The sequence below is a fragment of the Hippoglossus stenolepis genome, chromosome 15, assembly GCF_022539355.2.
Source record: "Hippoglossus stenolepis isolate QCI-W04-F060 chromosome 15, HSTE1.2, whole genome shotgun sequence".
Classification (NCBI taxonomy): domain Eukaryota; kingdom Metazoa; phylum Chordata; class Actinopteri; order Pleuronectiformes; family Pleuronectidae; genus Hippoglossus; species Hippoglossus stenolepis.
Genome location: NC_061497.1, coordinates 5,886,497 through 5,900,581, shown reverse-complemented (window position 1 = coordinate 5,900,581; position 14,085 = coordinate 5,886,497). Strand labels below are relative to the sequence as shown.

General features: G+C 40.4%; 1 protein-coding gene across 5 annotated transcripts in view; it reads right to left on the bottom strand.

Annotated features, from left to right (window-relative positions):
• LOC118122678 (peripheral-type benzodiazepine receptor-associated protein 1) overlaps positions 1–12,642 on the bottom strand; it is a 65,592-nt gene extending 52,950 nt beyond the window's left edge. For 3 of the 5 annotated variants that reach the window (XM_035179553.2, XM_035179551.2, XM_035179552.2), the window contains exons 1-2: positions 12,429–12,642; positions 9,646–10,648 (exon numbers count right to left, since the gene is read on the bottom strand). In XM_035179553.2, coding sequence (XP_035035444.2) covers positions 9,646–10,488 — 843 coding nt within the window. In that variant the 5' untranslated portion in view covers positions 10,489–10,648; positions 12,429–12,642. Of the gene's footprint in view, positions 1–3,709; positions 5,865–9,645; positions 10,649–12,428 lie in introns of those variants that run through there. The other 2 variants (XM_035179554.2, XM_047343651.1) reach the window with 1 other exon arrangement.
• Between the last annotated feature and the right edge of the window lie 1,443 nt (positions 12,643–14,085).

Below are 14,085 nucleotides of genomic sequence, written 5' to 3'. Positions count from 1 at the left end.
GAGCGACAAGTTCTCTTATTTTACAAGGCAGGAAATGCCCTTGCTGACTGGACCAAGTAAATATAGTTGTGTGAACAGCAGCATCAGCACAAATACAGAAATAACAAAGAGTAGCTTCAGTGTGTTGACAGAGCTCAAACATATTTGTACACAAGAAAAACTGACCAGTCTGACCAGTCTGGATCCGCCCCCTCATCCAGATCTGGTTCTTTCATGGTAAGCCATCCTATAGTTTTTGCGTAATCGTGCTCACAGACAAACAGACAGGGGTGAAAATATAACCTCCTTGGAGGAGGTAACAAAACTAGCATGAAGCTAAACTTGGGACAGATGAGTTGATAAAACACTGAAAAAGATGACTTCCAAAGGCTCTCTGATAGTGCCCGCCTAGCCTTAGCTGCATAATGTCCTTTAAGCCGTAACTATGTGATCAAGGCTATGTAAATATTGGGTCATCAGATGAAATAGATGTATTCAGATCAGTGATTCAGTTTTTTTCTCTGTATAGTAGCTCCATTTGGAACACACACTGTGTGAACCCAACATTCATTAGACAAGCAGCCATATGGCATCCAGACAGGTGTTGAGTGTAGGTCATAGAGGACCACACACTCAACAAGCTCATCAGTCTTAGAAAGACTGACATTAACAACTGCTCTACACATTCACCCTCTATCACGGTTCTACTGTAAATGACAGATACAACTGTGGCTAACAAAATACTGATACACATTTGTGTTAAATTTAACACAATTGTCATCATCCAGACTCACCTGGAAAGTGAAATCAGATAATCTAAGATTCTTGGTAACTGTTCATTGTGTCTTGTCAGCATAAAGCTGAATGGAGTGTACTTTATGAATGAGTATTTCAAACATTTTAAAAGTAGTAGTAACAGTATTTACTTCATTCTCATCTTATCCAAGATTGTGTCTAAGTATCTTTAAATGAATGATGATTAAAAAAAATAATTAATTAATTAATTAATAAGGATACATTTCCCTAAGAAACTGCCAGTCAAAAAACTGAACCAAAATAGTTCACAAAAGCTTTAGAACACAACACATGGAATAAGTCTCTGCTCTATGGCCTAAGCCACACTGGATCATGGAGATCTGAGGAAAAATGTCACTTACACAGTAAAGCCTACTCTATAAAGATTCTATTTATAACCCAGTCTGTTCATTTGGGTTTTAGCTGAACATGAACTCAATTTCACCCACTTTCCTTCTGCTGTATAACACCTGCTTAGCCTCTTATAACAACGTTCTACTATTATTACAGTGGACTAGCATTCACCATATTCTTAAAAACATGTATCCTGTTGTACAATATACACATTCACACACAATCATCCCTTATTCTTCATTAAGGAAATAGAAGAACGGCCGTGGTACCCCACAGCAATTAATGGTGCAATCATAAACAAAGAGTATTGGCCCCACTGGTCTGAAAGAGCAAAATAATAATTTCTAATGCATCATTTAATGCTTCCTCTCAGCTCCTGTAGCCACGGATCCTCTCCCAGGTTGTGTGTTGACAGTTCATTAGGGGTTTTCACTACACTGTGATTGTGGTGTTTAGCTAATGAGCTGGCGGGGGTTGGAAAGACAGGAGGCAATGTTGCACACCGATTAATTCTGAATGATGAAATCCTGTCTCCGGTAACGATGCTTTCAAACCATGAGGAAAAGGAAAAGGAACTGAGGTTTTATTTTACAGAATATGAGAAAGAAAACCAAATAAATCCTTAGAGGATTGTGTGTGAGAATAAAGTGTTTTGTCTAAAATTGTATAGAGAAATACATCACATCTTCACCAATACTAATATAAAGTAAATCGATCCTTTTATCTACTTTATACATTTCTCTCTGGATGCAAGATTCAACATCACATGCTACATCAGAAGTAGGGCTGGGTGATATAGCTTCAAATCAATATCCTGATTATTTCAATTTTAACATACATTTTCCCTTAATTTCCCATTCCTAATCAGAAGTAGAACAAATATGGCATCCACTTTGAGATGTACGATTCATTTTAGAAAATTACAGAGCAAGTTATGCTTTCAAACCATGAGGAAAAGGAAAAGGAACTGAGGTTTAACAAAAGAATTGGTGGTTAAACATTCTGTAGTTCCTTTTCTTTAGTAGAAGCTGAACATACAAATTACTGCCCTACGGTTGTATCCCTCTGACAACCAGGGCTGTTTTAGTCTACATCCGGTCAGGTCACTGTGACATTTACCTTTGACCACTGAAATCTCTTTTAGCCCAAGTGACAACTGGTTAAACTGTGAAGAAATTCCCTGAAGGCAGACTTGAGATATGTTCAAGAGGCTATAATCATGTTTTGTTAGACTCCCATGACCTTGGCCTTTGACCACCCAAATCAAATCACTTAGTCTGGGAGCCTAATTGACCATTTGTGCCAAATTTGATAGGATTCTCTCGGAGATGTTGTGTTCATAAGGATGGACAGACAGACAACCCCAAAACATAATGCTTTGGGCCACTGACTGTTGCCAGCATGGCAGCATAAAAAGGTAAACATTGTGCCAGGTCTCTGAACAGCACCCCTTATCAGAATAAGAATCAGAAATACTTTATTGATCCCAGGGGGAAATTGTGTTTGTTCCAATAGCTCCATGCAAGATTAGAAATATAAGTTTATAAGATTTACAAAATATATCAAATAAAATAAAATGAAATATGAAATATGTACAATATGTGCGTTCTGTACATTGAGTGTTTATTTTAAGCATTGATATGTCAGATATTGTTGGCATTAAAATGAGTCAAGTCGGTAGACTCAGAGTATCTGATACTCAGAGGGTCTGACACTCAGAGAGAGGAGTTGTGTAGTTTGATGGCCACAGGCAGGAATGACTTCCTGTGGCGCTCTGTGGTGCATCTTGGTGTTCTCAGTCTTGCACTGAACGTGTTCCTGTGTTTGACCATCACGTCATGGAGAGGGTGGGAGACATTATGCTGCCTTCATAAGTTGATCTTCATATTCTATGATGAAAACACTGTACAATCTGTTAGGTCCACAGTACCAAGGCACTGTGTGTTACCTTTAAACAGTATCTTTTAACTGTTCAGAAGAAAACACTTGCAATCCATTACCCCAGATGTCTTTGAATATAAACATTGCATATCTCTTGTTAATTGTACTTGGCAATTTAAATAAGTTGTTTTGACATGTCCTCCCATTGTTCCATCGAAATCTCAAACATTCTCTATTGATTTTTGACTTGCCACCATTAAATGGTTGAGCTGTCTGACCAGGATATGAAATTAGAAACAAGGTTGTTATAGGTCAGCATAATAACTGCCAACCGTCCGATTTACAGCGGTACTGTTCCAGTAAACATGTGCAGAAAACATGCTGAACACTTAAGTTCAATGTAACATGACCGTTATCCAATACAATCGATAATCCAACTACCTGTTTCAGCTTAATAGGACATCTTTAAAATCCCTTTAAATTTCATATAAGAACCAGATAATATGGTAAAGTTTGCAATGAAAAAGTCACAAAACCACAACCATGGTATTGAGAGGGCTAGTGATACTCAAGACACTATGAAATGATTGTTACTCTAATGATGGTGGGACTGCACACTTCTCATGTCTCCAGGCCCAAACAGTTTTATGTCAAGCATCTTGAATATTTCTGGAAGACACAGCAAATCCTCCACGCTTACCTTACGTACCCTTTCCACTTCAAAGCCATTGAGGTTTGCATACAGTGAGTGATGCCTCTTTCCTAAGAGTGATGTTGAAGTGATATTAGCCGTGGTTGGGACTGCCTTGTCCAAGAGTCCGTGTTGTGTCTTAACCTGCTCCTCCGACCTCCTAAACTCCTGCTGCTGTCCAGGAGCCTCGGTGTCACGGACCTCCATTTCTGTAGCCGGTACAGGCTCGGGCTGCTCAGGCCGAGTGAACAGGTCATACATCACTCTCTGTCAAAGTCAAACAGTGCAGATGGGGTCAATATGACCGTATGAGGTGCCCAGCCGAGACCAAGCCATCACAGGCTTTTCATTTGCTGGAGGAGAATAACACAGATCAGCCGGGAGAGGTTGACTTCAGAAGGATAAAGATGTGATGTTCCTCCCGTTCTCCAACAGTTTATAAACGGCAGTTTTCTACATGGCTAAGGTGAAGTGTCTGAAAACAAGCAGTTTTTGCCATGGTTTTCAGTAACAAAACAGTCTCTTCACTATGCAGTGGGAGTTTAAGCTAACAAAAATGGCACTGCTGGACTGTCACAGTCGAAGTTAGTGTGTCATATCCAAGAGAAAGCCAGTGACATATAAACCAAGAGTTATACAGTACCTCCTAATCCTTCTCACTGTGACGTTTTGAAAAAAATACATTCAGCCTTAAAAGGATCTCACATATTTTTGGCCTTGGTTTCTCACTGTAATAATTGTCATCATCCCGATAGCGTTCTTCAGCATCCTGATGTTAGACTTTATCACAGTGTAGCATTCAGATTCAGAGACCTGCTCACCGCTCTGATACAGCATGTTTCATCATGCCTTACCGCTCTGTCGTCTGGGCTTTTTCATAGGTGCTTGTCCAGACCATGAAAAATACAAACGGTTCCAGCTCCTGTCCTACATAGCGCTGAAAGAGCATGTGTAGGCCCAGCTGAGATAGCAAACAAGAAGAGATGTGCGATGGAGAAAGAAATACCAGAAAAGGATTTAACTAACAGGTCTCCCCTCCAGTTGCCAATCTCTCAGAAAGACTGGGCTGCGGGTGGCATGTTGACTCTTCAGCCGCGAGTCCATCCTCATTGATGCGGCTGTGACAAAAAGCGTATGATCCAGATGCGACAAGACTCGACAGGGCTGCTTAATCCTATCTCGCTTGCAGCGCCATAAAGGTGAAGAAAGAGGACGAAGGGAAAAATGTGTGTGTGTGTGTGTTTTTGTGTGTGTGTGTGTGTGTAAGGAGGCGAGTGTCGCTGAGAGGAGGGGGTAGGGAGGACTGCTTCAATCGTCCTATCACAAAAAGGCAGTCTTTGAGACGGGGCCCAATCATTACCGCGACCAGAGCTCGTTTCCATGGAGATGACGCTGGAATGATGTTGGCTGCCTATTGATTGTTCAAGAGGCAGTACACACTGCAACACAGGCAGGCTGCAGGAGGCAGACAGGGGATGAAGTGTGTCCAGTCCAGACTACTTCTAATGTTTTATTGCAGTTGTCCACTATAGAAACTAATTGCGTCTGACAATGTAATAAATGCTACTCATGGTTTAAAAAAAGACAATAAAAAGACATGTAAACAGGTCTGAAGCAGCAAAAGATCTGTGTTACAACTTAATGCAGATTTATTTAGCCTTACTGCCCTCCTTTTCACTAGCAGGTGATATAAAGTACTCCAGCTATTTGTCTATCAAATGAGCAAGGCAGCCTAATGAATCCCATTAACAAGCAGTGGCTTGAATCCAAGCCAAGAGATAGAGGGGGTTATTTGGGCATCTAGTTAAATCCTCACTCAACCTTGACAAACTATACATTACCTAAAAGCACAGACCGTTAATTTGGCTGTTGCTCATTTCAAAGCAAGCGTGTATACAAAGCCCAACAGTAATAATATAGAATAAAAATAATAAAGATGCAGTGATCAATCAGCCGGCTTGATTGGCCATTACTGATGACCTTTCAACTGGTTCACATAGTGCACACAGCAGCACAGACACAATCACAGACACAGTCACAGACACAACATGCTGGTAGTTCTTCACAGTGACTGAAGAAGATGCAAGCTTGCACTTTGTAATACCTGTAAGGCCAAACTAAGCAGTGGTGGAATAACCACAAAAACATTCAGAGTAACAAAGTTAATGAGATACTTAAAACACCATCAATCCACTGAAAATGCCCAATGATAAGAAGTTAGTAAAGGCAAAGTGGCTATATATAGTATTTAGTTTTTAGTATTGTATTTGACTTTTTTATAATAAGCTCTTACAACTTTGCTTTTATTTGAATGTAATTATTGCACTGCTTAGCTGACCCGTTTCTTATCATCTAACACTTTTCATTGTATTGTTGACCCTGTGTTAACTTGCACAAGACAAATAAAACTTGAAACATGAAAATTAAAAAAGGTAGCAAGAACGCAGAGCCATTCACAAGTCTGCAGCCTCTGCTTTCTATTCTCAACAATAAAATCAGTAAATGGCACTGGTAATTCTTTGTAGTTGAGGAAAGAGACTGAAGAAATTTTATACATAACCAGAGTCCAAGATACACACTTACCAAGTAGACCATACTTCTCCGACGTCACATTACCAGTCTTTATAAAGCTCATGTTACGCCACACACACAGCTTGCTTCAAGCCAATTCCAGAGCAGCAATTAGATTTCCAACTGACTAACTTTTATGTTAATGTGAAGTCTGACTGCTCAGTGGGTTGACAAAGATTTCCAGCAACACAGATTATTTTACACTGTTAAGAAATGCCAGGGTCCCACAGTGCTGACAATCTTACTGCCACATTAGACACAATGGCCTCAACTGTAGGACATTGACAAGACCATGGTTCATGTGGTGTTGGAAACAATCCTAAAAACACTACACTACACATTAGTTGATGGAGAATGAGGACCTGCTGTCCCAGTGAAACATTGCTGATGCAGTGCCAACCTGAAGGAAGAGAGTTTGGCATTTTAGACACTCTTCGCTCAACTATTCACAACTTCACAACATCCAGGCACAGTTGGGTCAGCCTAATGCTGCTTTCAGACATGCACTGAACTCCGGATAGTCTCCTGAAATCATCCAGAAGGGATTATGTATGTAAGAATACAGTCAGATGCTCCAGACTTCCTCTGGAGTCTTTCCTGTTAGCCAGCTAGTAAAATCTCAGGAGAATGTCCAAATGAGCCCATGTGAGAAAGAAGTAGGAATTCCCCTTGAGTGGGTGTGTTGATGACATTTTTAACACACAATAGACACAAAACTGAAAAAAATAAATAAATGAATACAAAAACAGTATCTGAGGTTGAACAACAGGTAGAAGACGCTGAAGAAGATATCAACTTGGAAAGATGAAGATCTTTTGGTGATACGGTCCAACGCCGGTGTCGATGTGCAATAAATAAAACATGTTATTTACGCAGCAGAATTCATACTTTCTGCATTATTTACCCAGGCACCACCCCTCACCTGAATGCTCCAGAAATGTTCACCCTTGACATGAACGTGTCATGTCTGAAAACGGCTTAAGAAACTATTTCAAGCCAGATGTTCCATTCCACACAGCAGGCTACAGCGAGCAAGCTGGGATGAACCTGGCCTACTTTTCTCTACCAATATCAATTTGGACACCTCAACTTAAAGTATTTGCCATTTCTCAAACTCAGTACACACAATAAGGTTGTATTATGGAAGTACAGGTCTTAGAAATCAAATCAGTGCATCCCTAGTTGCAAGCTCAAACAAACGTTACACTATTTTCATCACAGTAGGGCAATACTTAGTGGCAGCTGACCCCTCTCTCCTTGCCTGGCAGCAACTGCTTGGTGGCTAAAAGTATCTTTTGAGTCACAATTGTGTAAACACACTAGGAATGGGACAAAGACAGAGATTTGTGAACCAGAACGTATTTTAAATAGAATGGCACTCAGTAGAGCACAATCACTGGTGCCAGATTTTTATCATCAAGATCCGTGAATTCTGGGAAAATGGTGAAAATGTAAAAAAATTTAATAAGTCCTGTATCAGGGGGCTGATCCGCACCACACTTTATTGGGTTCTTCCCTGACCCATACCACATGCTTATACCAACTTTGGTGGTAATCTATCCAGTAGTTTCTGTGTAATCTTGTTTACCCACAAACAAACGGACAGGGGTGACAAAATAACATCCTTGGTAGATGTAATATAGTGTTTACTTGATATATTGTCCCTGTTTTAGGCAACATTGTGGGCCTGTTGCAAATGAATGAAAATGCATTTTTATCTGATTATTCTATCAATTGTTCAAAGTCACTCTGAACACACTTCAAACCAATGTGAGAATAAGATATGGATTTCAATTAACTGTCTGTCATGTACAGAATGAAACGGTTTTTGATTTTGATTTTAAAAAATGAGGAGCCTCAACCAGACAGATCAAGCTCATACATACCCCCTGTCTCTCGCAGACATGAGCTTCTTGTTTTGTGCTAACGCAGCATTTCAGTCCTTCCCATTAATAATTCCTGTGTGCTCACAAGACCATGGCTTCAGGAGCTGAATGACTGAAACCAACCCTGGTGTGAACAGAGGTGCCTACAGCGAAACCACTGCCACCAGCAACGGTACTAATCACAGGCTGCACACAGCACACATAAACTAAATATATAAACTTTGACTGAGCATTAAATAAAGAGAAACATCCAGTCAGCATTCATGTCAAATTGCCTTTCCTCTGCACAGAAATTCAATGATATTGACATCCTATCACACTGACCCTGTTAACCATGTGACTCAGTAGCAGGCTGGTGGTCAAATATACATCTGACATGAACTATATCCATTAAATTAGGACAAAGAAATGAACATCTCTGAAATATCATTTAGATTTTTTCCAAAGAAACTTGCAAATGCTAAAATACAAATACGGCTGTCTGTCCTTCCTTAAGTTTGTTTGTAAGTTTTGTGAGGCCTTACATTTTTGGCCAATCTATTCTCAAATCTGAGAAGAGCCTCTAACTTTTTTATGGTAAACATGTTTCTCCTATTGAATTGCATATGCACATTTTATTCTACAGTATAATACAGTATATATATCTTTGAAAATCAAACACTGTATGGCACAAATTGTCAGAAGAATGAAACATTTGTGTTATCTATAGCACAAACATTGTATATATATATACTGTATATATAGAGAAAGATATATCTCTCTGCTTCATTATCCATACAACAAAGGGTGATGCTTTCTTAGTGACGTGAAAGATACCCAAAGAAAAATGAGGCTGGGCAAGTAGGCATTGCTGATTGCATTACTTTGATGAATTATTCATTTCCATTTTCATTATTAATTTTCCTCCCAATGAAAACTTGATCCAAAATTTAGGAGACAGGAGCACATTGACCCACTTCTGCCACTCTTAAAACAGAATTGATGCACCAGCACATAACCCCTACTCTCTGCTCACATCCCACATGACTCACCACCACAACACTGACAACAAAAGAACTTCACAGAGATGTTTTTACACAAAACCACATCAGTCTTTTCAACATCATTGCATTATTGACAACAGATAAGCCTGCACAGCCAACCAGTGTTTGGTTCTCCTGTCTGTATATAATTAGAAACTGAGAAAACAATAAACTTCTCCTTAGTTTGAGTAGGGGGAAATTATCTGTGGTCTTCACTGTCTTCACAATATTGGAGTTGTTTTGTTTAAATCCACTTGCAATTTTTTTATGAGGGATGACACAAATGTGTTGTTGAGCAACATTAAATGTAATAGTAACTTGTTTGTTTGCAAGTCAATAGGAAGCCTTCAAGAAAACAAAGGAAATAATAAAGTATTGTTTTCCTTAAACATACTGTATATTTTCAGTATATATTCAAGCACCAGTGAGCATGTTTTTAGGAATATGTAAATATGAAATATCTTACCTCCATGTTTCTCTCCATGCATTTGGAGGGCGAGGACTCAGTGCAGGAGGGGGGCTGGTCGTCCCAGCCGGCATGGGGAGTGTTGTTAGGGTGACAAATTTTCAGAGAGCCGCTCCGACAGGTGTCCACGACTGCAGCAGCGGTGCTGGGGTCAGATTCACACAAGTCCCTGCCTGAAGGCTGCTTTTGCTGATCTTCTTTGCTGCTCTTCTTCGATGAGTGAGATGCACTCTGAGATCTCTGAAGTCTCTGACAGGATTTATCGCCGTCTTCCTGAGTAGGCTTTCTTGAGAGACTTTCAAAAATGTTGCTGGGGTGACCTGCTCTCTGTATCCCCTGCAACGGCCGTCCGTGGGTCTCTAGCAGGTGGCAGAGGAAGATGGCTTTTTCTAGCTCAATGTCCTGCCGCTGATGCAATTTATAGACTGCCTGCTCACCATTTATCTCCTCATACAGTGTCAGCAGCAACAGCTCCAGCTTTCTATAGGTTTCTCCTCTGCTTAAACGAAAAGCCTCTTTCCCTGACGACTCATCCTTACTGCATTGTTCAGTGTGTTTATTGTTCACCTCTTTAGCCACCAAACCCCTGCGTCTGTCAGAGTGCAAGTGCTTTTGGGTCCCACGCCTTGCCGTCAGCTCCCTCACGGCCCTCTTCTGTTCCCTCTCTGCTTCTTCTCGCAGGCGCCTTAGCTCCACACTGAGGTGTCCGCGGGCCCGCTGCGTCTGGCTCTTCTCCGTCTCCAATTCAGCACGCAGCCTCTCAAGCTCTCGCCCATAGTCCGCCTGACTCTGGCAGTATTTCTTGGATGAGAGTGCCAGAGGGTTATCCCTGTCTTTCCTCATGATGCCTCATTCACAGCACAACATGCAAGGAAAGGCAGGACACATGCGTTTCTAAAGAAGGGCCTGTGCATCAGACCTGAGAGGGAGTGCAGGTGGGTGATGGATGCATGGTTATCACAGACATGCAGCATGCAGTTATCACACCAGGTCACAGGCCACACTGGAAAGATGAGACAGTGGAGGGTTTGAAAGAAATTGGCAGGTGTTATTGTTTTAGTGCACTGACAAAAAAATACAGTGCTTCTAGTTTGGTGAAAGATCCATCTAAAAACATTACAATATCTTGGAAAATATATTTTTTTTATTTCTTCAAAAAGTGAAACTTTCCTATATACATCACATGTATAGTGAAATATTTCAAGCCTTTTTTGTTTTAATTTCGATGATTATGACTTACAGCTCACGGAAATCTAAATTCCATTATTGGCATGTCCATAAAGCTTGTCAGCAGTAAGGGGCATGTACTGTAGTGCTTACAAATGTCATGGTTAGACAGCTGCGTGGACCAACACCAGCAGATGACATGGCACCCCAGATCCTCACAGACTGCAGAAACTGCCCACTGGACTTCAATTAACTTGGAATCTGTGCCTTTCCACTTTTTCACCTGACTCTGGGACGTTGATTTCCAAATGAAATTCTAAATTTACTTGCACCTGAAAAGAGGACTTTGGACCACTGAGCAATGGACTCAGCCCAGGTAAGACGCTTCTGACATTGTCTCGATTGACACTAGCTCATTTCCTGAAGACGTCTGTGCGTGGTGGCTCTTGATGCAGTGACTCCAGCCTCAGTCTACTCCTAAAAGCTCTCCCAAGTTCTTGAATCGGCTTTGGTTGACAATCGTCTCAAGGCTGTGGTCATCCATGTTGCTTGAGCACCTATTCCCATTACAGTTTCTCCCTATCCATTCAACTTTTATTGAATATGCTTTGATATAACCCTCTGCGAGCAGCCAACCCTTTCTGTAGTGACCTTCTGTGGCTTACCCTCTGGACATGCAGTCAAGTCAGCGGTCTACCCCATGACTGTGGTTGAATGTACTGAACTAGACCGAGAGATACACGGTATTTACACTGTACGAATAGTAATTTACCGGAAATAACTCATATTTTAAGATACTTTCATTGAGCTGTAGGCCGTTATTATCAAATTAAATTAAAAAATACTTGAAACATTTTAATTTACGTGTAATAAGTCTAGAATATATAAAGATTTTACATTGTTAAAAAAAACGGACATTTAACTTTTTCACGATAATGTAAAGTTTTGAGATGCACATGTACAAGTGATGATCTCCTCACTCTGTTGGGAGGAGGATGCAGAAAGCAATGATGAAAAAAAAAATGATTTTGAATTATGAAAGAAAGGATATTAAACACAGAATAGATGTGATACTCTAAAATGGAAAATGTGATACTCTAAAATGGAAAAGAAAAACTGCAGAAACCATATCTGTGTCCAAGTCCAAACGCAACAATTGAACTGCTTACATGGACACCTCGACATGACAGTGTTTATAGGTGTTTATTAGCTTATTATCGCATGATGATGAGTGACAGAACTAATCACCATTACACACATGAGACCATAATAAGACTCGGTCGCCTCTCAGCGTTAATGGAGGCCATGTTTATGGGCAGGGGTCTGACCTCCAGCTGAGGATGCAACAGGTGACCCGTTAGCTTTCATCACTTCTACCATCACGAGCTCTACTCAGCGGTCCCCACACCCGGTTCGTGTTACACGGAGGGTGGAGACTCCTTCTGCAAATGGCTAATTACCAACTCTAACTCCAGCAGACTGTCACAGGCCCCAATGGGCGATGCTACGCCAGGCGACGCTATTTTAACAACACGACCCAACAAGTCCTGACTAGCTAACTAGGTCTCGCTAGCCGCTGTTAGCTCGCAGTGAAGTTTTCCAGCATTTAAACTCACCTCTCAGCAGGACTCTACTCTCATGCTTCACTTGTTATCAATGGAGTCACTTCACTTTGAGCCCAGGTTTCTTCTGTCGCCATTAACATTGTCCATGTGGTGACACGGAGGCAGCGGAGGCGTGTGGTTAAAGGTCCCTGAAGCCATGCAGGCGGTTTGTTTATGTGTCTGCTGAGTCTCACCCTGTGTCCGCCGTCACTCTGCTGGTCAGGGGGCTGCGTTCACTTACCCTTGTCTCAGCACATAACAACCCAACACGTTTCAATGGCTCACGGTATGTGTGGCGGCTTTCAATCGACAATTTCAGTAATTTTTGCCCCTACCGTCCTCACCATTCCTTCTAATTTATTTTTTTCTTTGACTCTAAACTCCAAATGTCCACGATTTGCTGTTGCATTCATCCTACAGATTCTTTTGAGTTGTTCGAGTGCTTTTTAGTAACGATTACAACATTACCGACAGTCCCTGAAGGCAACATCATCATTGAGTCCAACCAACTTGTGCGAGACGGGCGACTACTAGTGGTGACAAGGTGTAAGTGCAGAATTGACCAGTTGTGTGGAGGCTTTATGTAGAAATATATTTAAACTCGGATCTGAGGGGTTGTTGAAGGATTTTCGACTCATCTTGAAAAAATACTTTAAAAAACTTAAATTATGATAAAGTGACACATTCTCCTAATGCTCCTGAGCCACTCAATTGATGTTCAGCAAAGTGCAGGGCACTGGAGTGTAGTATCGGGTTTTGATCAACAGATCAGTATATTTTTAGGATCCCTGGAGATGAACTCCCTCCTAAGAAACCAGTATATTCATGTACTCTGAGAGGAATGATTGAGAAAATGGCTGCAAAAAGTTATAGTAAAATAATAAATAATAATTTCTTAGTCTAAAAACTGGGGAATTAACAGTGCATTATAGACTAACATTTTTATAAAACAAAGAAACATCAGTAAAAGTCATGCAAATTAAACACAAAGAAATTAATAATAGATAGATAGATAGATAGATAGATAGATAGATAGATAGATAGGAAAAATAATCAACAGACTCTTAATAAGTGACATTACCATAAATATGCTTGATACATGCTTATCTTGTCCTGCCCCAACAGTCAAATGATGAATCGACCCAATACAATCATCCTCCTCCATGTCCATCACACCTAATATACGCAATTGAAAATGCATAGAAATAAACAACATTATCAAAATTAACAGCATTCTCTTTTCTCATTTTCTCAAGTACTGTAAGTACTTTTTTCATCTTTTTGAACTGTATTATATTATTACAGATTTTTTACATGTTAGAATCCGGTATAATTTATGCTGACTCACTGTCACACTGCCAAGTCTCATGGGAATAACAACAAAGCCAATGTTAATGTTACAAGTATAAATTCACTTGTGTTTTTCCTGTTTTTCATGTTATGTTAGTGAAAATGTTTCCTGTCCTACAGATTCCAATCTCACCATAGATTTCAATATTAACACACTCAATTGGATGATATTCCAATCTCACCATAGAGTTCAATATTAACACACTCAATTGGATGATTTAGTATGTCATCTCTTACCTATATAATTTTTTCAGTGCAGTATCACATGCCAGCGGAGTGTTTGATGAGAGAGAATGAACTGTAGTGTGTGTCGAAACAT